This window comes from Lolium perenne, chromosome 2 (genome assembly GCF_019359855.2).
Source record: "Lolium perenne isolate Kyuss_39 chromosome 2, Kyuss_2.0, whole genome shotgun sequence".
NCBI classification, from domain to species: Eukaryota; Viridiplantae; Streptophyta; class Magnoliopsida; order Poales; family Poaceae; genus Lolium; species Lolium perenne.
Genome location: NC_067245.2, coordinates 286,198,378 through 286,221,765, shown reverse-complemented (window position 1 = coordinate 286,221,765; position 23,388 = coordinate 286,198,378). Strand labels below are relative to the sequence as shown.

The 23,388-nt window shown below is 40.8% G+C and overlaps 1 protein-coding gene across 2 annotated transcripts; it reads right to left on the bottom strand.

Annotated features, from left to right (window-relative positions):
• Positions 1-6,936: 6,936 nt before the first annotated feature.
• Positions 6,937-20,002, bottom strand: LOC127336362 (uncharacterized). 2 transcript variants are annotated; one of them, XM_051363169.2, is made up of 14 exons: positions 19,824-20,002; positions 18,710-19,246; positions 17,479-18,612; positions 16,187-16,511; positions 15,257-15,524; positions 14,942-15,158; positions 14,022-14,371; positions 13,344-13,865; positions 11,460-12,654; positions 10,988-11,341; positions 10,630-10,867; positions 7,878-10,462; positions 7,643-7,782; positions 6,937-7,455 (listed from the first exon to the last, which is right to left on the bottom strand). In XM_051363169.2, exons 1-14 carry the CDS (start codon positions 19,905-19,907, stop codon positions 7,128-7,130), a joined length of 8,277 nt encoding a protein of 2,758 aa, XP_051219129.1. In that variant the 5' UTR covers positions 19,908-20,002; the 3' UTR covers positions 6,937-7,127. The 2 variants fall into 2 exon arrangements, with proteins under 2 accessions (XP_051219129.1, XP_051219130.1); XM_051363170.2 differs by having other exon boundaries at positions 15,257-15,512.
• Between the last annotated feature and the right edge of the window lie 3,386 nt (positions 20,003-23,388).

Sequence of the window (23,388 nt, the reverse complement as noted above, 5' to 3'; positions counted from 1 at the left end):
CTTGCTCCACTTGTTCTCTCGGGACCTGGTGCTGCTGCAGTAGGTCGTGGACTATTTTTCCTTGCTGATCCTTCAGGAGGCGAAGTTACAAACGTCGTTCCCATGGCTCCGACTCCTGCCATGGCCATATTGTACAATGCTTCTCTTGGATCTCCGGGAGGTGGCTTGGATGCGAGGATGAAGGCTTGTGTCACCATATACCCAGCTTCCGGTGTCTTAGGGATGATGCTCCCCCTCGTGTCTATCGACATGAAGGACATGTCGAGGTTTTGAACTAGATTTTCTCTGTCAGCCTCAGGTATGTTTTGCAGCCGAGATCTTGCTCTGTTTCGAGCTTCTCTGTGACTATCTCCCGAGGTTCCTGAATGTCGACTTAACTCTGCCCTTCGCCTGCTTGATGCGGAAGCTGCCTCCCTTCTTCTGTTTAGCGCAGCTATCTGTTTTTCCAATTCTCTTCCGACGCGGGCGAGTCTATATTGGTATGCTTGCAATTCTTCTGACGTAGCAGTTGTAGTCATTGGTTCTGAACCATCCATAGCTCTTGCGGCTCTATCCCACGCTTCTTGTGGAAGTTGAACCCTTAAACGCGGTGTAGGCCCAACATATTTAGTGCCTAGACCTCGCCTAAGGTCAGCGGGATCGACGTATGGATTTCCCAAATCGTCGAAAGCCTCTGACGTCTCCTCCTGATCGCGACTTGGTTCTCCGATGGCATAAATCTGATGATATTTTGGATTCTGAACCTTGCTGGGTTTGGTGACACAATCATAGAGATTGGTGAAGACCTTTCCAACAGTAGTGGATATGTCGATGAAGTTGAAGCTGTCGATGCTGCTCGAGTCATCGCTTATATCGGAGTCCGGAGATGACTCGAAGGACATGTCGCTGAAGATCTTGGCGAGTTTTTCGCTTGCCCTGGTGCTGATGAAGCATGGCGATGAAGTCTCCTCGTCGCCTAACTCGGTTGACGATGTTGAACTCGAAAAATCGGAATCGACCGCCGATAATCCCGACGAGATCGGAATTTCGAGATGATACGCTCCTTCTTTCTCGACGCGGAAGTGGAACTTTCCGAACGTCATCTCCATAGGCTCCTCCAGATACGCATATGCATCCAAACGGGAGGGCGGGTGAGGAACAAAATTGACTAGACCAGTTTCGATCTGTTTACCTCTGTCCATTGCGTTGCTTGCAGTTGACGAAGTCGATGATCTTGAACGTGCCATTGAGATCAGATCCTTGACACCTCTAATTCCCACAGACGGCGCCAATTGACAAGGGATTAACTTATCAATGCCTACAAGTTGTAGACTAGGGTTTTAGTCGGAAGTAGAGGGCAAGTAGATCTCGAAGGTTTTAGCCGAAAAGTGCTCGACGATATGAAAACTAGGGTTTTGTGAGACAATGAATCGATGCTTTCTTTGTCCCTCAACTCCCCCTTATATAGGAGGTGGAGCCGAGGGATTCGTAATACACAAGTTACAGTGTCCGGGAAGGTTTTTCAACTCATCCCGCAAGATTACAAGTATTATTTCCTAATACAACTCTAGCTTTCCTTTATAGTAACTTGGGCTTCCGATTCTTCTTATTCTTCGAGTCGTGGGCCTTCAGTAAACCCCGGGTACCATCTTCGTCAGGCCTATTGGGGATGCCTATGTCACTTAGACTTAATCCTCGTATCAATGGTTGTCCTAGTGTACAAGGCCTGGATATCCATATCAATCATATAATCCGATCTCCCATCAACCACCTTGAGACCGGTAAAAGGAAAATCTATCAAGGCCATACCTTTACCTTGCGCATCCCGCTTGATCTTGATGATAACTCTTCAAGCTCCACTCAAGCCGGAATGCCTCACTTGATCATTGTTGCTTCGTGAAGACTCACAAATGCTCCCCCATACACCATGATGGGAAAGCTCCATTGATGCACATATTCACATGTCCATTATCACCAAATGGACGGCAAGCTTCAAGCATATGATCCTCTTGAGATGCTCAACTTGAACTTGCCCAACTCAACCTTGATGACGATCACCACTTGACGTCATCCTCTCATGGGCTATATGAGATCTCACTTTTGATGCATGCCCATTAAAGATACCTAACCCATATAGACAACACAATGGAACATATATGATGGGTTAGTTCATGAAGCATAATTGACACGGCTTACCATACCACATGACTTCTCGTGGCACATTCTTCATGCTTCATGTGTTGACCAAACTTGAATCTATTCTTCACTCTTTGTATTGGTCAACCTTGTATCTTCTCATGCTCTATCATACTATCTTGAGGTGTATAAAGAATTCTTCAATTGTTTGCATGCTCTAAATCTTAGTCAATCATAGCTCAACTAATGAGACTATCATGACACCGACTTAGAGCCATAACTTGAATTCTTCACGTGGAATCAAGCACTCAAGATCTTGATCATTCACTGCTTATCACATAAGCTAGAGCATGGCTGATATTGAGTTCCACATAAGAACTCCATCTTCATTTCTTCTTTTTGATCATATCACATATATGTCTTCAAATCGATGATCTTGATGCCAATACTCAAGGTATATCTTTATCTTCATGGCATCCATACTTGAATCCAACACATGGACTACAAGTAGTACCTTTGGAATATTCCTTCATATAAACTCAATGAAAACATTAGTCCATAGGGGTTGTCATTAATTACCAAAACCACACATAGGGGCAATGTACCCTTACAATAAGCAACTGTCTCAGGGGAGTCTCTTAACGGTTATGAATAGAAACCGCCTCGAAGACTGGTTGTCCTAAGACGACCGACACTAGAAACTGTTGCCTAGGTCAAATCTGAAAGCAGCTCGGCTCACCCGCCAGTTCGAGTGACCATACAACGCAGTTCTTCCTCCTTTAGATTTCTCCAATCCTCTCTACATTTCTTCATACGATGAAATAGATTGTGTTGCTACATTTCGTTCTGTCTAGTTCGCATCCTTGGTTAATGTGAGATTTGTTCCTCTTTGTTTTTTCCCTATTTCATTTAGGGTTTTCCAGCTCGTGTTTTTCTGTTTTTCTCACAATATTGTTCTGAATTGATGTATTTTGTTGTATTTCAGCGATGGAGATTTGTCATGCATGCAATCAGCCAGAGGGAAACTGTCATCTGTCAAAATGGAAGGCAGATTTGTTCGCCATGGTCATGAATCACTCACACTTCCACAACATTGCGGTGAGTAATTTGATCATAACTAGCGCCCCAAGTTACTCTAATATGTGCAATTTAGGTCGTATTTATTTTAGCGACTTAGCTTAACCTAGTTCATCAAGTCGATGATCCCTATTTAGTGGCTCTATTCATCAGTTTGTGTCAGGTTACTAAAGTTATTCTTCAGTTCGTCAGACTATATGTATTTTACTTTATTTAGCTCACTTGTATGCTCCAAATGCTTATTGTATACCTCCAGTAATTTATGTTAGAATATTATTAAATTAAAATAAAATATGCTTCTTCATTTTAACTTGTTAGTTTTCCACAACTGCAAATGTACATATGTTATTTCAATTCATTTAGCTTTGATACATTTGGCTTCACTTTAATATTAATCTGTGTGTTAAATATGTATAGACATAAACACGTGTTTTTATTTTCTCTTGTCAGACTGTTCCTTGTCACTTCAAGGCAAGACTCGACTACTATGCGGATAAGTGGCTACCTTATATGGACGCAAATCATAGGTTTGAGCTTTTCCTGGTGAAAAGAGAATATGTTACATACAAAAGAGGCCCATTCTGGAATTTCTTCGGTACGTCACACAATATTGCTCACCATGACGTTGTGACCTTCACATTAATCAAAATAACTGAAAAATATGATCAAGACGAGGAAAATGTGCAGGAAGAAAAGCCTGTCATAGAGTTGAGTATGTGTTCCAAATGAAAGCACATAACAAGAATGGTGACATCAAAAATTCTGTTATTTTCCTGGTATGTGTGTGGTTTCCCATTAAATATGGCTGCCATCTGGAATCATCCATTTATGTTAATTGCATTTTACAGGATTGACTTTGCCACGTGTGGATTTCAACATTAGAGAGGTTTTTTACATGAGTGTGTTCACAAATATGCATCTCATTACTGTGCCAGACATGTGTGCCATTACTTTTGAGATGATGAAGGAAGTAAGAAGGCTGAGATTGCTTCATGATGATGAACTTTACCATATGTCTGAACTCCAGTACTTTGTTACATGTCTTCCTGGAGGAGATGATGTAGCTAACACCATCTTTGTGAGTAATTATTATAGCTGAACCATTTTATGGGAGTATTACTTGTGTGTTTACTAATGGCTTTTAGTTAATTCTTTATTTCAGGTCATGCCATCAAGCTTGGCAAATGGTTACAAGATCATACGCAAAGTCAGAGCTCTGTTTCTTACATATGGCATGGATGCACCAATTCCTGGGAAGTACGGTATCTATCATGGCAACATTAATAAGATAGAGTTCAGTAATGGCTGGACCAACTTCTGCCACATGAACCAATTGGAAGTTTGTTCACTGGTTGTTGTGAGAGTGGAAATGAGGGAAGAATGCATCGGCTTTTTTGTGGTGAAGATTCACTAAATACCCCTCAAATAGTTCTGAAGAAGATGCTTTTGCATATACCTATCTAGATCTTAACAGTTTAGGACCAAGTGTTTAATGTTGGCCTGTGAACTACTATATGTTTGTATTGTAATATATATACACTTATATGCATGTCAATTCCGTTGGTCATTAATCTGAATCCTTGGAATATCGATCATGTATGAACTTTCACATAGAATAGGTTCAAATTCGTCTTGGTACTAAAAAAATTAGCAGAACAAACAGTAACTAGAACCGTCTCAGAATGGCACGCTAGTAGAGACCGAGGCCTTGAGCCGGATAGCGGAACCGTCTGAGGACGAAGGGCCAAAACCGGCTCTAAGTAGCAGGTCGGTACTAGTGGTGGTTGTTATATTAATATAGCAGGGGGAAAGCCTATTTCGAGAAAATCAGTGTTTTAAAAAGCCAAACTTGACTATCTTTTGGACAAGGTCCGTGAAAAAATATCAACATCTAAAACTAAATAAATAAAATATGAAAAAAATCATGATAAATCTGAAATTTTGTTTTGTATTGTAAGAACATCTCAAAGAGCATGACTAAAATTGCTCTTAATTAGTAAAAAAATGTTATTTTAGGAAGTGTGTGGCATGGTCTTGTACGTGTGTACGATGACGAGTTGTGCTACTAAATGTAAAGTTTTACCATGTTGTTTGAAAAAAAAACAATTATTAGCATGTACAATACAAAATCAATATCGCAAGATACATCATAAAATATACTTTCATATGATATCTATCATCTACTATAATTTTCATATACATTAGGGAGTATGTCCCTAACTATACGTTTTGCTAGGCTATAACAACACATAAAATTATCGTATAATTAAGAACGGAGGTAGTACACAGTTAAAAATCATAACCAAATAAAGTACTCCTAAAGATGACAAATTTTGTACAGCACAATCAACATCTTACTAGTCCCTCCTTTACATAATTCTTGTCGTAAATTTAGATATCTATATATGTATATATTCCATAAATAGTTGCATCTGAATCTGCAACAAGAATTATGGAACGAAAAGAGTACATTGATCGGTAGTCAAAGCATGAACATCCTACATTTTGAGATGGGAAGTGGCATGGCAATGGATCTTCTCAAACGTTTATGCTTCCTTATTATCGCTTATATCGACGACAACTACAAAAAAAAACACTAACATGTTTACACATTATTATCACTCATAATAGTTGTGAAGTGTATTCAATGTACTAGTACGTACTCTCTCTGTCTTAAAATAAGTGGCTCAATTTTCTCTAAATATAAATATATCCTGTTTTCCAACTAGAATTCCAATAATCAAAGAATAAGAACAATCAAAAGAATAGGAAAATTCTGGTTTCAAATGGTGTGCAAAAGCACCGCTTTCCTTTCCAGATCCTCTACAACTAATATGCGTCCACATACATCTATATATAGACAAAAATGAGACAATTATTTTTTAAAGAGGTAGTATGTTTCGTGCTTTGTAGTAGTCCATCCAATTCATATTATTTCCCACTAGTATAGATGTATCTAGAACTAAAATATGTTTAGATACATTCATATTAGTGACAAGTAATATGGATCGAAGGGAATATTAGTATTACCGAAATATTCTCACTGAAATAAATATTCTCACTAAAAAATGGAATATTCTAAATGGAATATTCTGTAGAAACGTTAGCGCCTCTTTCAGAGCTCAGAGGAGTAGAGGCTACGAAAAGTTAGTTGAAAGGGTGTGTGAGTTACTGCAGCTCCTACTGCTTTGCTAGCGTACTTCTCTGAATCACCGTGAGAGAAAGATAATGGTAGAAGAAAAACAAAACTAAAAAGAAACGCGTTCTTTCGAAGCGGGAAGCGGAGAGAGGGCTTGGCGGGAAAACGCGAAAAGCGAGGGGAAAGGACTACATGAGTTTGTCGCCACGTGTAAAGCCCACCTTTCGGCCCGCGAGAAACCGTTCGGATTTCTCGAGAAGCCCACGTGATCAGTGATCCATCTCCCTTAATTGACATTTCGCGGACATTGTAATACAATCACAACACAAAAACTTGCCGCGCAATATAACATGCCAAGAACACTATCCAGGTACAGGTAATAAGATTGTACTGTACCATCGATGATCACCTCTACAAAGCAGAGATGACTACCGCAGTCCCGCTCCTAACCTCGAAAGTGTTCTCCTCGCAAGGGTACGGCTTCTCCAGGATATTTTGATGTACTCCATCTGGGCGTCAAACCCTAACCATACCTGTAAGTCTATTAAACAGATGTCCCCACCGGTTAAACTAGAGCCGCTCCTTCCCAGAAATGAAATGCGCAGTAACACAAGGGTACACACAATTTAACATAATATCTTGTGTGTACGATCAGGTAGAAGCGTTAAGGCAACGACATGAGCCTTAAGTTACATGCGAGCAAAACCAGCCTTAGCTATCAGTTTGGTATTACACTGACGCGATATAAAAGTTTCTTCCAATCCAGGTAACCACGGGATACTCCTTTAGCAGCATCTCACTTCCTGCGGCCTTTAGATTTCTTGGATTTCTTCTTGTTCTTCTGCTTGGGTGCCGCCTTCTGTGAGCCTGAGGCTGCAGCTTTTGCCTCTTCCATGACCGGTTCCACCTCGTTGCCTCCAGTTTCAGGTTCATTATCTGAGCATCCATTCAAATCATCTGCTCCGTCAGACTGCTGTGGCTGGACAATGGCTGCGGCTTCATTCCTTCTGCCGTCTTCCTTCATGGATGCCCTCTCGTCACACATATAGTTGATGATCATCTGCAGTTTGCTCTCACCGTCTTCCCATATTGAGTATAGATCCTCCACAGTCGCCTTCTCCAACCTGTGATGACAAACAATTTCACACACAAAACCGTAAATTTCTACAACCTCCCCAGATAACATACTCATGTCTTGGATTAAACAGAAGTGCGTACAATGCCGAAGAAGAGGACGTTATCACAAAACGTAAGCATAGTTAACAGTAGACTGCAAATACTGGAGTCGGTAATAATCCAACATTATCTTACCTTGCACAAGGTTTTTCTAGCTCACTGCAGACACGCCTGACCTCTTGCAATAATTCTGTGCTATTTTTTTCTGGAGAGCCTCTTTGCTCAAGCCACAAAATGGCGCCTCTAAGCAATTGAAAGACAACGGTTGCATCATTCTGCAAAGACAAGCTTTTAGAACTTGGCAATTTTCTAAGCACTCTACAAACAGAAAAAAGATGAGCAAACAAGCATTAGAATGTATGAGACTCACCTGGCCTTGCTTGCTGGCTTGAAAAGCCTCAAGCTTTTCCCAGAAGGAATCACTCTCATCACATAAATCTGCTTCACTTTTACTCTCCATCTTATTAACTTGAACCACCTTAGGAATGTTTCCAGTAACGTTGCAGACTTTGTTACCATCAGATTTTTCTGGCAGTGCAGTCTCTTGCTTTACAGGACTTGGCTCTTCAGGACAAAGAAGAGCCATTACCTTTGGAACGTCAGACAAATCCGCTGTGTTAATCGTATGAGCTATGCTTCGACAGATTGCTGGGCCTTTCGCTTTCGGTGAACCCATAATTACCATACGATCTCCAATTGCGGCAAGTGCACCAGCAAGAGCCCTTATGAAGTTGCTCAGTGTGCGATTCCTCAACTGTAAAGCCGGTACAATCTTCTGAGCGAACTCCTTAGGTAGATCCATAAACACTCCACACTTGAGAAGAGTATTTGTGACCTCATAGCAATTCCCCAGATCATGAGTTAGGATCAGTGGATAAAGTGTGACCACTAGTCTCAGGAGGACTTCAGGGGGTGAACTACTAGGTGTTGAAGTCTTCCGTGCCCACTCCCACAGCATATTCTTGTCTGTCAAGATAGCCATAATTATCTGAAATATGAAACGCCCAGATAGGTATGCCATATGATCAAGATCGGAATCTGGGCTCGAATTAGATACCAGGCAGGTGTCAAGATAAAGCTTGCTGGTACGGCACTCCAGCATATTGACCAACAGAGATTTCGTGCAGTATATACGACCTTTCTGTAGAAGGTATGACGAAGCCAAGAAACCAAGGAACTCCAAAAGACCCAGATAGCACATTGGGGATATGTAGTCCAGTTCATCCCTCCACCTCACACCATTGAAGGTAAAGTCCAGAGCAACCTTAAAGTTCAGGATCAAGGAGGATCTATCAAGACCAGTGTCAAGAAAGCTCTTCAAAAATCCAAAAAAATCTGCCCACCCAGAATCATTGTCCACGTACTGTAGTAGCCTTGAAAGTAATGCATCGTCCAATCGCCCTGCATGGAGCAGTACCATGGTTGTTTTCCCAAGATGCCCATAAGTCAATTTTTTAATTTTTGGCCGAAGGTTTTCACCAAGGGAATCAGCAATCAGACCATAGGCAGCTGGTGAGTCAAGTATAGCAGGCAAGAGGCTCCTCATTGTCCTATCTCTCCACACAAGATAAACTAACTCAAAGAAGTGACGCACACATAGAGCAGAGAAGCTTCTTAACTTCGTGGTACTTTTCTGCAGGCTGAACTCTGGTTCTTCCAAAAATTTAGCTATCTCATTTATAATGAGGATAGTTCTCACCAGGGCATATGAAGATGCCGGCTTCGGAGGAATTTGAACGATGGACTCCAACTTTCTAAGTACACTCAGACCAACAGAAGACAGCTCATTCATCAAGAAAGACTGGGCACATGGATGAAACTGAAGTACTTCCAGCCAACATCTGTTGCCATCTTGCTGCAAAGAATTTCTGCCTGTGTTAGAGAGCCAACTTGAGTTCATGTTAAGCACGACATATCGATCATCTTCACCATCTTTCCTCAACCCAAAGTACTTAGCACAAAGATCTTCATACATAACTTCATAATCATTTAATTCTGGGCCAGCAGTGTGTCGAAGATGAGATAGTACGTTGACTATGATTGACTTCCAGTTGTTCCAGGCATATGCTAGAGTATGGGGTGATATCTGGTTACGAGCCACAATATCATTAAAGCTACTTTCATCTTCAGATCCTGGCCCTAATTCCAAATTGTATTCAGATGCTCGAGACTGAAGATGAACATCAAGAATCAAACGGGAAGCAACAAATTCAACAAACAAGTTTCCACATTTTCTGCCATCAAGCAATGTACAGTTTAATCTGGAAAGGGACTTGCCCACATCTGACAGTGCATCAGCTTCCAGGCTAGCAAAGAAGTAGAAGCATTCAGAGACATTCGTCGCCATTTCTTTGACTTTTGCAAGCAACCGTTCCTTCTCTGCATATTTTTTCGGAGGCCAGCCTCTACTATTTGAAGACCACATGGAATCTACAACGATATGGAGAAGGAGAAGCTGCGTTGCATCCTCAAATGAACCTGCCTTCTCGAGCATTTCTACCTCCAGCAAGACATCTCCTTTATGCTTTGCTATTCCTGCAACTTCAAGGAAATTCCCCTTTTCCATCTCTAAACTTAACAGTTCATCAACAAGATTCCTAGAGTTCAAGAATGCTCGTACATGATCCATAGAACTGAAAGCCTTAACAAAAGGCATCATATGCTTTATGTCACCGCGCTCAAAATGATGCTGAGCACAATTCTCAAGATACGTCTTTCTAATTGCAGAAACCTCCAATTTTGAATTCTCAAACAAATGTTCCTCCTCCAAATGTTTAAGGAACTGCAGGCCAAGATTGAATAATTGCTTTTCTTTCGAGCACATCGAGAAACAGTCGGTGTAACGTTCAGATCTGAAGTACACTTCAGCTGCCTCTGACCAGCACTCAGCCTTGGCAAAACAGTCACCAGCATCCTCAAGCCTGGAAGCACCACATTTTTGCATATAGACCATACCTATGACAATGCAGGGAAAATAATGTTTAGTCAGGCAGAGCTGCGTGGAGTTCATGTATACAGTAACTCTTCATGGATTCTTAAAAATTTGATAACTCTTTAGGAACAAGTTGTTTGCAAAACGTTGTGGAGTTGATAAATGTCAGAAGTATGGAGAGTTGACAGACCTGCTCTTTTGAAGTCATGTAATTTGATATAGCAGGCAGCAGCTTTCTCATGCATCCCTATGGACTCATAGATTTCTGATGCTGTTTGCAATGAAGCATTGCGCTTCTCCAAATTTGTGGCCATAGCACGGTCAGCAGTTGCTACAAGTCCGGCAGCTCTTGCCCACTTCTCTCTGTATGCATCACCAGCCTTTTCAAAACACATTGTAGCCATTTCGAACTGCCCCTCGTTGAACAACTACAAGAAATAAACATTTCTGAGATGGAATAACAACTCCGAATTTGTGTGCATAAACCCGTTGTTAGACCAAAAAAAAGGCGCATAAATTTCATGAAAATAAAAAGTCCAAAAACATACCTTGGTTCCCCGTAGCTTCCAATCATCAGTACTACTTCCTGTCCGCATTGCTTGAACGAGAGAAGAATCAAGTAATCTAACCTCTACAAGACACAACTTCTTCCAATAGTCAAACATTGGTCGACAGTAATCGTCAGTATTTTCACATATCCAAAGCCTTTGTCTAGTGCGTGTGATTGCAACATAGAGTTGCTTCAGCTCTGAGCAGAGAAGATGATGCTTGCTTCTGTCGAAACCCGGATGAGATATCTCCTCAGATTGTGCTATAATATCTTTATCTTTCATGTAGCCATACAGAACTCTCCATTTGTTTTTTAAAGGCGATGAGCCGAAAAAGTTGTACAACAGCACATCCTATACAATGTCTTTAAAGTTAGTAAGAATACTCAAAATTCTAAAGCATGGCATCGCATGTTAATTTATTTATTTATTGCAGAATGAACACAAATGGAGTGAATTTATATGCTCATACCTGGAACTCGAGGCCCTTACATTCAACAATGGTCAAAATAAGAGCCTGTTTACCAACAAGATCAACAATTTGTTTTTTTGTAGCATCATCACGAACTAATATGACTTGCTCAGCACCAAACCCATGCATGTTACCATGCTTACTTTTGATTTCTCCAAATATAGTCATGATTGCATTTTCATCGTTACCAGACTCCAGCAGCACAGGAGCTTCGCCATATACAAGTCCAGTCTCTGGATTAAGTTTGTCAACACTTGACGGGAAAAAGAAGTACAAAAGGCACATGATACTTTGTGCCATATGAAGGATGCCACAATGTGTGCGGAAATTTTGAGTAAGTTGGAACATATCAGAAAGTTGGACTTGTTTTCCATGTCCTTGATTAGACGCTTCAGTTTCTGAGAGAAATGCAGTATAGAAAAGCGAACGGATATCTTCAAACCTGAAATCGATACCCCTTGCTATAGTCTGTGCAGTGTCACCAGCAAAAAGGAAGCCTTCCTTGAAGTTCCTGCAGACATACTTAAGAAGTGCTATTTGTGTCATAGTTAGATCCTGCACCTCATCTATGTAAACAAAATCCAGCAGATCTCCATTGTAGCCCTCAGATATAAGACTGATGTGAAGACTATTGACAAAATCTGACAAGTCAAACTCCCTGGCAATCAGTTTCATACTCTCGTAAGCAATGAAAATACTGTAAATCATATCTCTCTTCTCACTGTTCAGTGATGAAAATCTTTTATCTGAGAGCATCACATAATCATGTCTTCCAAGCTTGCTGGTATAAGGCCTGCTTGCTTGATATCTACCCTTTATATGAGAAATTATTTCAGTAAAGACAATGGATGCATCAAGATTCTTGGTCAGGTCTGCATTAAAATGAGGCCAATAGGAAGCAGCAAATTTCTCATAGGTGACTTCCTTCAATTCAATAAATGTTTGCAGTGCACGAGATTTTGATTGCCCTCTCTCGGTGCTATTGTTCATTTCAGCATAGAACACATCAAAAAATGATGTACGACATGTTCCATCAAGCATCATCAAGAATTTTCGATATGTTATAGTAAGAGGATAGTGCTCATGAGGTAGATTGCTAAAATTGTCAGGTATTTCTGTAAATTCTTCCTGGTCATCAATGACGTCATGCATGTGAAGAATGCTAGGCTGATCAGAGACATCGCCAGAGCCAAACCTACAAAGGGTTGAAATAACTTACAACAAATATGATGAACATGGTTGATATAATTCATTAATAACAAAATATCATTCGAAGAGTGTAAATTACAAAAAAATAAAACTCCCCCAGCCCAACCAAGCACATCTTTCAAACCTTCTACCATCTAGGATTTTAAAAGATTTTGGTAATTGGGTGGCCTGTGTGGCCTGGTAGCCCCAGCATAATGTTGTTACCGTCTAGCCATGGGGCTTTATTAACTTAAAGCTCTGTGCCTTCTATCTATAGTCATCATTAGGATAATGCTATTTACAATTATTAAAGTACATTAGAGAGAAAATGTACTCCCTCTGTCCCAAAAAGGATGTGACAGATTTTTCTAAATTTGGATTATCTAGACGCAATTTAGTGTATAGATACATCCAAATTTAGACAAATCTGCGACATCCTTTTTGGGATGGACGAATACATCAGATGGATAAAACCGTTAACCCTTTGAAAGGGCATGCCAAAGGAAGCATCTGAAAAGTTTGAACTTAAAAACGAAGCACCCTCGCTAAAATGCAGTAGAATGGAGTGAGTACAGTGGGAAATAAATATTGAACCAACTTGCGCATGTATTTCTGTTCATTTTAAATATATGTAAAAAAAAATGAAAATGCTAAACATGTGTAAAACTTCTAAACGTGGCTCTAGAACATACTTACTTTTTAAGTCCGGAAATGTGATTCTTTATGGCTGAACACAACTTTGGGCTTACAGTGATAAATACTTGTTTCATAAATCTTTCTTTTCCATCATTCAGTGGCATCATACTTTTGTCATCCAGTCCAGACAAATCATCTTCATTGAAATTTAGACCTTGGGAGGCAATCAATGACTGCTGCTCTTTTTGAATCAGTTTCATTGTCAATACAGTGGTTTTTCCAGTGCCTGACCTCCCAAGTATAAAGCTAGTGAGCGGGAACTGGATTATCTCCTTCTCTTCATCAGTCAGTTCAAAGGGGATATCGATTTCAGAACCATCAGAAGCTGTCAGCAAATGCTGTGCCACTCCAGAAGATAATGAATAGAATTTCATCAGCAAGAAGCTTTCGCTAACTTTTGAATTTTCCATAGCATATGATGTATCCACGAGATCAGGCTCGTCCTGAGCATCAACTTTACAATCCTTCTTATAGCGAATCATTTCATGATCAACATCCCAAACCATAGGAACCTCCAGTTTCCTGTTATCCACCAAAAAAAAGGAGGCAAAAATTAAGAAGAATGCTACAAGCAGCCCACTGGTAAGCATTTGTATTTACAAACAGTTCATTTTCAAGCATCGAAGGTGAAAGGACCCAAGAACCTGAGAATAACCAGTAACAATGAACAACACATACCCTAGTGTCTGCACTCTTCTGCAGTGATCCAGGTAATCATCTGTGTACATGGAAAAAAGGTACTCCAGACGGTGTACGGTTCTTTCAACATGTTGCTGTGACAGTAGGTCCCAAATTCTTATCATCTGGAAATACCTGTTTTCACTCTTCTCCACGTCGGTACTCCAAATAAGATGAAGTTCCCTGATCTTGTACACTTTTGCAAGATTGGAAACACCAGGCATATCTAAGTTCCTAACAGTTGTCCTCCAACCACCGCCAAGTTTGATAAGCTTTTGGAGTATTTCCCTCCTGAGCTGCGATGATTTTAGCTTGGTGAAGGACTTTCTAAACTCATCACTAACAATGACCTGTTGAATTTATAAATACACAAAATGGAGCCTGAGAAAGAAAGAATTCAAGAGAATAAAACAATAGGTATGTTTTAAACAAAGTTATAGAAATAACTATATATTGGCATAGCACGGTGCAAAGTAGCACATGTCCCCCTAAATTGTAATTACAAACTTCTCCATTTACAAACAGCATAACAGAGACAAGCAACCACAATTATGAATACAAAGAGTAAAGACACATTAATTCATCACAACGAAAAATCACATGCTAAAGAATTGTATATTCAATAATAACCGAGTACTCCCTGACAATAAGCATGAGTGCCATCACACGCGTGCATGTAGCTTGCATTCCAGCAAACTAAATGCTACAGAGTCCATGAATTTGTATATTGATAGAAGGTCGGCACAATTGGTGTAAAGCTACAGAGCTGCCCACGGTGGCGTGAACCCAACAAACAGGGGAAATTGCTACAAAACTAAACTACTAGCAAAAAGAAAAGGAGGAAAAGAAAGGTAGAATTAGAGGGGGCGCATGAAAGTACGGTTAAATTCAAACTGATTCAACATCACTATGTTACTTACCTTCCATCTGGTATTGCTGAAAACGGCTGAATCAGCATTAAGAAGATCATCAAGTTGATCAAGCTCTTGCTTTACTTGCAAAACCAACTTACATATGGTCGCATCATTGGTGGCATCGAAAACACAATTACGTCTTCGAGCATCAGCAACAAGGTCTGTCCAGATAGTCCGACTTTTGTACAGTGTATGAGCATTCCCAACAATCCATAGACAGTGCCTGCATCATATAAAGCATCCATCAGATGATTTACATTATTAGTCTGACACACTTTGAACAGCAATAAAACAAAGGCCCGCAGAAAAAAAAATGCTCACTTCGCTCTGGTAAGAGCAACATTTGTTCTTTGGTTATCAGCAAGAAATCCAACAACTCCTTTGCCATTGGATCTAACAGTTGATAGTATTATTACATCATCCTCTTCTCCTTGGAAACCATCAATGCTCTTGACGCGCACATGAAAGCCATCACATTTGTCATATTTTTTGCCAACTCTACCTTTTATTGTATCAACTTGAGAACTATATGGAGAAACCACACCAACGCTGAGCCTTTGGCCTGTACTTTTCCAACCTGCAGAATAAACTGAACTGGTAATTTACTTATCTTTCGGGGTCGATTTTGCATAAGGCTAGTAATAGAAAAAAACTAGTAAACTTACGTTTATTCTATATCAGGTATCAGCTTGCAATTGGCATAGCATCACTTTTCTATTCTCAAGAAAAAAATTTACTAAGGGGCTCCATGTAGTGGCGAACAACTCTAATGGAGCAAGATGTGTCATCTTTCATGCATCTACTTAAATGTTCTCTGTTTTCTAAATAAAAATGTAATTTTATCAATTAAACAGGAAACTAAATGACAAAGAACTAGCTGGCAGACATATGTAGGGTAATGAATTTTCATAAACCCAGATTGATGGAGGCAACACATCAGAAGATACACACGAAGCTAGACCGTTGAACATATTTCTATCAGTGAAGGTTATGTAACATGTAAAACAAGAGAGGGAGACCCTATAAGCTACTAAAGATGTCATGTTATATCAGCCAAGTAGCTTCATAAAGCGTCTCTATCAGTAAAGGTTATGCAACATCTAAAACAATAAAGGAAGACCCTACAAGCTTCTAACGATGCCACGTTCTATCAGCCAAGTAGGTTCATTCAGAAACAAATTAATAACAACCAAGGATATCGAAGCAGGATATTATGGTTGCAAGAAAAGATAAGGTTCAGCTTTGACATACATCTAAAGATCGTTTGGACCAGATGTAGAACAACAGCAACTTCAACCATGTTTCTTCGACTATTTCCTGCGCCCTCTTTGTCTTCCCTTCCATCCGTGACATTTATAAAAGTGTAGCTGCCAAATGGGAGGCATGTGTAATCCTTATTATAGCTAGGAGACAGCACATTGGAGCCATCTAAAATCTTCCTCTCATAAAACTGAGCATTTGGAAACAAGCTGATACAGGGATTCATGCGATACTGTATATTCAGCAAATGTTTTTCGAATTTTAGCATAACCAATCTCCCAAAAAGACTTGTACCAAATCCAGCTTCTTTGCACACCTAAAGATTAAGAATGAAACGTACAAACTAAGATTATCATGAATAGATAAATAACAATAGAGTAAAAGATAAAGCCTTCAAAAATTTCATGCAAAATTTGTTGTTACGTATCACAAGTTCAGTATTATTTAAAGTCAAACTATGTCAAGTTTGACTAAGCTTTTACCAAAAATCATTAACATGCAAAATGCAAATTAAATATCATTAAATAGATAATGAAATATATTTTCGTGTGGCATCTACAAAATATTATATTTGTTGATAGATTGTTCTAAAAGTTTGGTCAAACTTTACTTGGTTTGACTTTTCAAAAAAATATAAGCCTTAAGCTTTGGGATGGAGGTAGTATATATAAACACCAGTTGGTAAATCCAGCACATCTCAACCATCAAACCACCTCAATCCAACAATGCCAAACGCGCTTCCCGTTGTTCCCATGAATGATTCTTACTCTTAGAAGATTGGACTGATATATGCTTCCACTCTTGTATTTACTTCTTTTTTAACCATTTGAACTGTTTATGGGTCGTGTTTTCCATCGGATTTTGAAAATATCATTTGTGTTGACATCTCCAAGTTTGGATAATTTTGATGTTTGCTGTTCTTATTGTTTTCTCCATAGAATTTACAACGGCAAAAAAATGTACGGTTGTATGGTAAAATTGTATTTAAAAATAAATAAATTATGTAGACAAGAAGTGCATATGGAACTGCATCGATACCATATTGAATTGCACGCATCAGGCAGTTCAGCCAAAAATCCGAACTGATGGAGATGGGTGGGCTTATATTTTAACAGTGTGTTGCATGTGCATAGTTACTATTGTTGTGGACAAATGCAACAATGGCTAAAAAAATTGATGTAACATATTTCTATCAGAAGTTGATGTTGTAGACCAATGCACCTATAACTATGGAATGACAGTATGACACCATGGATTATAAAAAAATGTAAGGTGAAACTTACTTGACTTTTAACCATTGCACTCAGCTGACAGTCATCTCCAACCAACACAACATGCTTCAGCCAATGAAGACGTAGCGGAATCACCAACTCACACTCCCGCACTTGAGCAGCCTCATCAACAATTAAGACATCGAGGGGTGCAATCTCCATGTGATGCAACCGGTAAGAGCTAGAGGTAGTACAGAAAAGAAGTGTAGCATTACGTATGCAGTAGCGCTGGACCCAGTTATTGTCTTTTCCAGTGGGTAAATCAAGCGATTGTTGCAGATCTTTAAGCAATTTAAGGCATGCAGACCTTGCACCATCTAGTTCTTTCTCAGTAGAAGACTGTGGACAAACAGAGTTTTCAGTTGACAGGCAACCAAGGACCCTTTTCAAGCCCTCATCTGTCAAGTTTACATTGCACAGAAGGGCACCAAAAATTTCCAGCATATTAAGCAATGTAGATAGATTTATGACACTATCATGAGAAAATTTACTTCGAGGGAGGTGAATACACAAATTCACTATACATCTCTTAAGAGCTACTGCTGTCACATCAAATTGTTTCTTCACGAAGTCCAGAAAGCACACAGGTTCACTTGTTTCATCATCCTCGAGAAGCATATCATACAGTGAAGCACAGTCGTCAAAAAAGGATACCATCGAAGCTATTCTGTACTTCCATCCAGACAATGATGAAAAGCACTCAACAAGTTCATCCACACGAAAATCCAAGAAAACGTCCTGGAGACCCTCAGTGATGTCCATGCTATACTTGTTCCCAAATAGCAAGACATCTCCAAGAGAAAAGGGTAGCCCATTTTCATCAATGTGTTCGCTGAAATCCTTCAAGTTTTGAAGGAAACGAGTGCAAACTCCAACGACAGCAACATTAGTGGGAGCACAAGTAAGAGTTCTGCATTTCACACATGCCAAAGCCCACAGTAAAGCACTAACAGTCTTGGTCTTCCCAGTACCTGGTGGACCCCATATAAGCTTCATGAGGTTTGTATGCCTACATTGTACAGCTGAGATCACATACTCGATAGCATCCACTTGAGATTGATTAAGTTCAATCGATAGTAATTGCTCTGACAAAGAAGGAAGACAGCCCCCATCTTGTTTAACACAGATGCCACATGCATCTTCACCCTGTAACAGACCCAACAAAGAGGAGCTCAAAAAAGACCATATAATGGTAATGAAAAGAGCAATTAGAACTAAAATGCAACTATCAATGTTATATTACCAAACTTGTGGGGGCTAAAAGTGACTTAATTATTGTGAAATTGTTGCCCATGTCCGTGTCAAAGGAAAGTGCTTGCCATATCCTTTTGTTTGTCATGATATTATTGAGAAATATTGCATGTGTGAGTTTACTCAAGTCTTGTTCGGAACCAATATCCTTTGTAACTTTAACTCTGAAGCCCTTCTGGTATTCATCATCCAAAGAAACCTCAGTAACCATTGCCAAGCAATATGTCACACCATAGCGGTTCAAGTCCTCCACAGCTCCAGGTCTCAAGCTAGACAGGATAAATATATCACCATTCCTTGCGGTATATGCTTCAGCAGAAAAACCAGCCCCATTGTCCCAAAAGTCCACATCCATGTAGTATAATCCTGTCTTTCCTGCCCCCTCCATCGAGAGTATTTTCGACGAGGGTGCTTCATTGATGAGTTCAAGGCATGAGGACAGATCTGACCTTGTTTCTTCAATCAGAGGCACGCGAAACGCCTGGAGATAGTGATCAACTGACTTGAAGTTGCAGGGAATAGTCTCAACCTACACAAAAAGGTTATATATGAAAATATGATTATAGCTACCGAAACATTCTTTAATAATGCGGTATCTACATTTTTTTCAGAATGAGACAGGTTTGATCATGCTACAACAACCGTAACCCTTCACTAATGTGGTGTATCATGGGCAGAGCAAAAGTAAATAGTGTGTCATTATTTTGAGCAGCAGTGGACTGACACCCTCCATGGGCAATATGAAAATCATGCATTACATCTATGATATGAATGGGTCACAAATGGCAGAAACAAGCAACAGCATGGTATCTACTGACAGCAAGTACAACGATTGCTGGATCAGATTGTCCAGCCATGCCAACTGCATTCGTCCGACTACACATGAGCAGAGAGTGCACTACAGGCGACTAATCAATCGATCAATCACCAAATCTAAGCGCAAGTAAAAAACCTAGCCCACGTGCACGTGCATACACTTGGCCAGTTTGGAGTCCGTACGGACGCACAGATTCGAAAAAAAGAAAAGAAAAAAACAACCGCCGCCCGCGGCCGCAGAAACCATCATTCCGGAACTAGCGGCGCGGGCCGAGGGATCGGTGACGCACCTTCCCCCTGTAGAGGTCGTCGTCGGTGATCTGCTGGATCGACCAGGAGAGCACTATGTCACCCAAATCCATCTCGTCCGCCATGTCGCCGCCTTGCCTCGTGCCCTAGCCGTCGTTCACGCGCGAACACCGGAGAAAGCAGACGGCATTTGCGAGGAGGAGGTGGTGGTGGTGGTGGTGGTGGTGGGGGGGGGGGGGGGGGGGTGGTCTTCGTCTCGTGGAGGACGGCTGGAGGAGTCGCTTCGAGTCAAGGCGGCTGTGCTGTGTGGAGAGAGGCGAGAGGCGAGAGTGATCAATGAATGGAAGGTAAATACTAGTACTGCGCAGAGAAATGTTTTGCTTGTGCGGAGGGAGATGATGGTGGTGGACAGCTACAGAGTCTGGGGCTTTTGGGGTTGGGAGTCGGGCCCCTTTTTACGGGGAAGGTAAAGAGACCGGTGCCGTGAATGCTTGAATGGACTGCACACTGATCACGGGTCGTGGGAGAGTGGCTCCCGTTTTACGGAGCGTCGGCAAACTGCAGTAAATTTTTCGATGATGGTAGTACAAAATACGGATAGGCCGTGCTCAGGGTCTGGTCTTCGGCGGGTCGTTTCTTTTTCTCGTCACGGCCAGGGTGCAGTGCACGTAACCATCACCCATACTAGATACTACTCCCTCCATCTCAAAGCATAGTGCCTATATATATTTTTCAAAATTTTCATCGTAGAATAAGACACGGGGTCTTGTTTACGCGTATCCTTCCAAAATTTCCCCGCGCAGCCATTTAAGTCCACCTAAATTATCGGAGCACAAACTTTATTTGTGCGGCCTTCGTTGCTTCACGGCGTATGCGCGAGATTACCCAAAGATTTAGGAAACTAGCAATTAATGAGGCGTAGCCATTGGTCATGCAAATGCATGCGGAGAGGAGAGGGCACTTATCGTTCTGCGCTGCGTGCAGGAGAGATACACGACGAAACAGCTCATCATGAGTAAATTAAACGACAAATCACATAATTTATTGGGGGTATGTAAGATTGGAAAGTTTTGTTATCGATGGATTCGCCTTAATAAACGAGCCAGATAATTTACGCCCTATGCTTTGAGATGGAGAGAGTACAGACTAAGGGCAAGAGCATGACACCCACGCCAGCATCGACACCAACCGGCAGTGCCTAGTGGTTACAGGCTGGCCTTTTTTCATTTTCCTCGACTTACACAATGATTCAATAAAAATTATAGAAAATAAATGAAAAATGATGGCGAATAATTATCGCTAAACGGTAGTACATTAATACGACGAGTCGGCATACCCCACGCCAACACCCGGTTGGTTCCAGGCTGGCCATTTGAGATGCGGCATGCACAAGAAGCTGGTCGCGCCACCCACCTCTGTTCACCCCTCGATCATCCGATTGCCCTAATTCTTTCGTCCACCGATGTATTTTTCCCTAAAAACGACTATATATATGACCCCGAAGAGTTCTCGGGAGGAGAGCGCTGCAGAAAGACAGAAACACCAAAACGGAGGCTGCTGCGGAGAAGATTGGAGGGGAAACTCCGTCGGGATCACCGTCGGAGGGATTCTCCGCCTTCTCCAACTTCTTCATCATCATCACCATGACCAATAGGGAGTAGTCCACCTCTGGACTACAGGTTTGTGGCAGTAGTTTGATCTATTTCTCTCATGTTCTTCATTATACTTAGTGCCATATGAGATGTTGTAATACCTATGTGATGGATCCTTGTTCTATGTTATAGTTATATGAGATCTGATCTTATTATATTTGTGAGGTGTATTGATAGATGCATATTATGTACCACGTTCTTAAGTTTATGTTCTGATCCAACATCTATGCAAGTGCATGTTGTTCGAGATATGCCCAAGAGGCAATAATAAAGTGGTTATTATATATCTTTGTGTTTATGATAAATGTTTGCATACCATGCTATAATTGTATTAACCGAAATTTTGATACATGTGTGTTATGTAAACAACAAGGAGTCCCTAGTAAGCCTCTTGTATAACTAGCTTGTTGATTAATAGATCATGGTTTCGTGATCATGAACATTGGATGGTAATAATAACAAGGTTATGTCATTAGATGAATGATATAATGGACACACACCCAAATAAACGTAGCATAAGATCACGTCATTAAATTCAATTTGCTATAAGCTTTCGATACATAGTTACCTAGTCCTTCGACCATGAGATCATGTAAATCACTTATACCGGAAGGGTACTTTGATTACATCAAACGCCACTGCGTAAATGAGTGGTTATAAAGATGGGATTAAGTATTCGGAAAGTGTGAGTTGAGGCATATGGATCAAGAGTGGGATTTGTCCATCCCGATGACGGATAGATATACTCTGAGCCCTCTCGGTGGAATGTCGTCTGATTAGCTTGCAAGCATGTGACTGGTTCACAAGAGATGATATGTCATGGTACGAGTAAAGAGTACTTGTCGGAGACGAGGTTAAACAAGGTATGGACATACCGATGATCAAACCTCGGACAAGTAAAATATCGCGTGACAAAGGGAATCGGTATCGTATGTAAATGGTTCAATCGATCACTAAGTTATCGTTGAATATGTGGGAGCCATTATGGATCTCCAGATCCCGCTATTGGTTATTGGTCGAAGAGGAGTCTCGACCATGTCTACATAGTTCACGAACCGTAGGGTGACACACTTAAGGTTTGATGTCGTTTTAAGTAGATATGGAATATGGAATGGAGTTCGAATTTTGTTCGGAGTCTCGGATGGGATCTAGGACATCACGAGGAGGTCTGGAATGGTCCGTAGAATAAGATTCATATATAGGAGTTCACTTTCCAAGTTTGAAAATGATCCGGTGTATTTATGGAAGGCGCTAGAATGTTCTAGAACCTTCCGAAATAAATCACCATGGAAGGTGGAGTACCGGTTGGACTCCACCAACCCTAACTTGCCAACCAAGTGGGAGGGTGGAGTCCATGGTGGATGATGACGCGTGAAGCACACGTTCGTTGGGAACCCCAAGTGGAAGGTGTGATGCGTACAGCAGCAAGTTTCCCTCAGTAAGAAACCAAGGTTATCGAACCAGTAGGAGATGAAGGCCACGTGAAGGTTGTTGGTGAAGGAGTGTAGTGCGGCGCAACACCAGGGATTCCGGCGCCAACGTGGAATCTGCACAACACAATCAAAATACTTTGCCCCAACTTAACAGTGAGGTTGTCAATCTCACCGGCTTGCTGTAAACAAAGGATTAAACGTATGGTATGGAGAATGATGTTTGTTTGCAAAGAACAGCAGAGAACAATGATTGCAGTAGATTGTATTCAGATGTAAAATAATGGACCGGGGTCCACAGTTCACTAGTGGTGTCTCTCCAATAAGAAATAGCATGTTGGGTGAACAAATTACAGTTGGGCAATTGACAAATAGAGAGGGCATAACAATGCACATACATATCATGATGACTACTATGAGTTTTACTTAGGGCATTACGACAAAGAACATAGACCGCTATCCAGCATGCATCTATGCCTAAAAAGTCCACCTTCGGGTTAGCATCCGCACCCCTTCCAGTATTA

Coding starts and splice junctions, on each gene's coding strand:
- LOC127336362 (XM_051363169.2), bottom strand. CDS start 19,907: ATGGCGGACGAGATGGATTTGGGTGACATAGTGCTCTCCTGGTCGATC. Junction 10,463..10,629: donor ACATGACTTCAAAAGAGCAG/GTCTGTCAACTC, acceptor GCATTGTCATAG/GTATGGTCTATATGCAAAAA. Junction 7,783..7,877: donor AAGCCAGCAAGCAAGGCCAG/GTGAGTCTCATA, acceptor TTGTCTTTGCAG/AATGATGCAACCGTTGTCTT.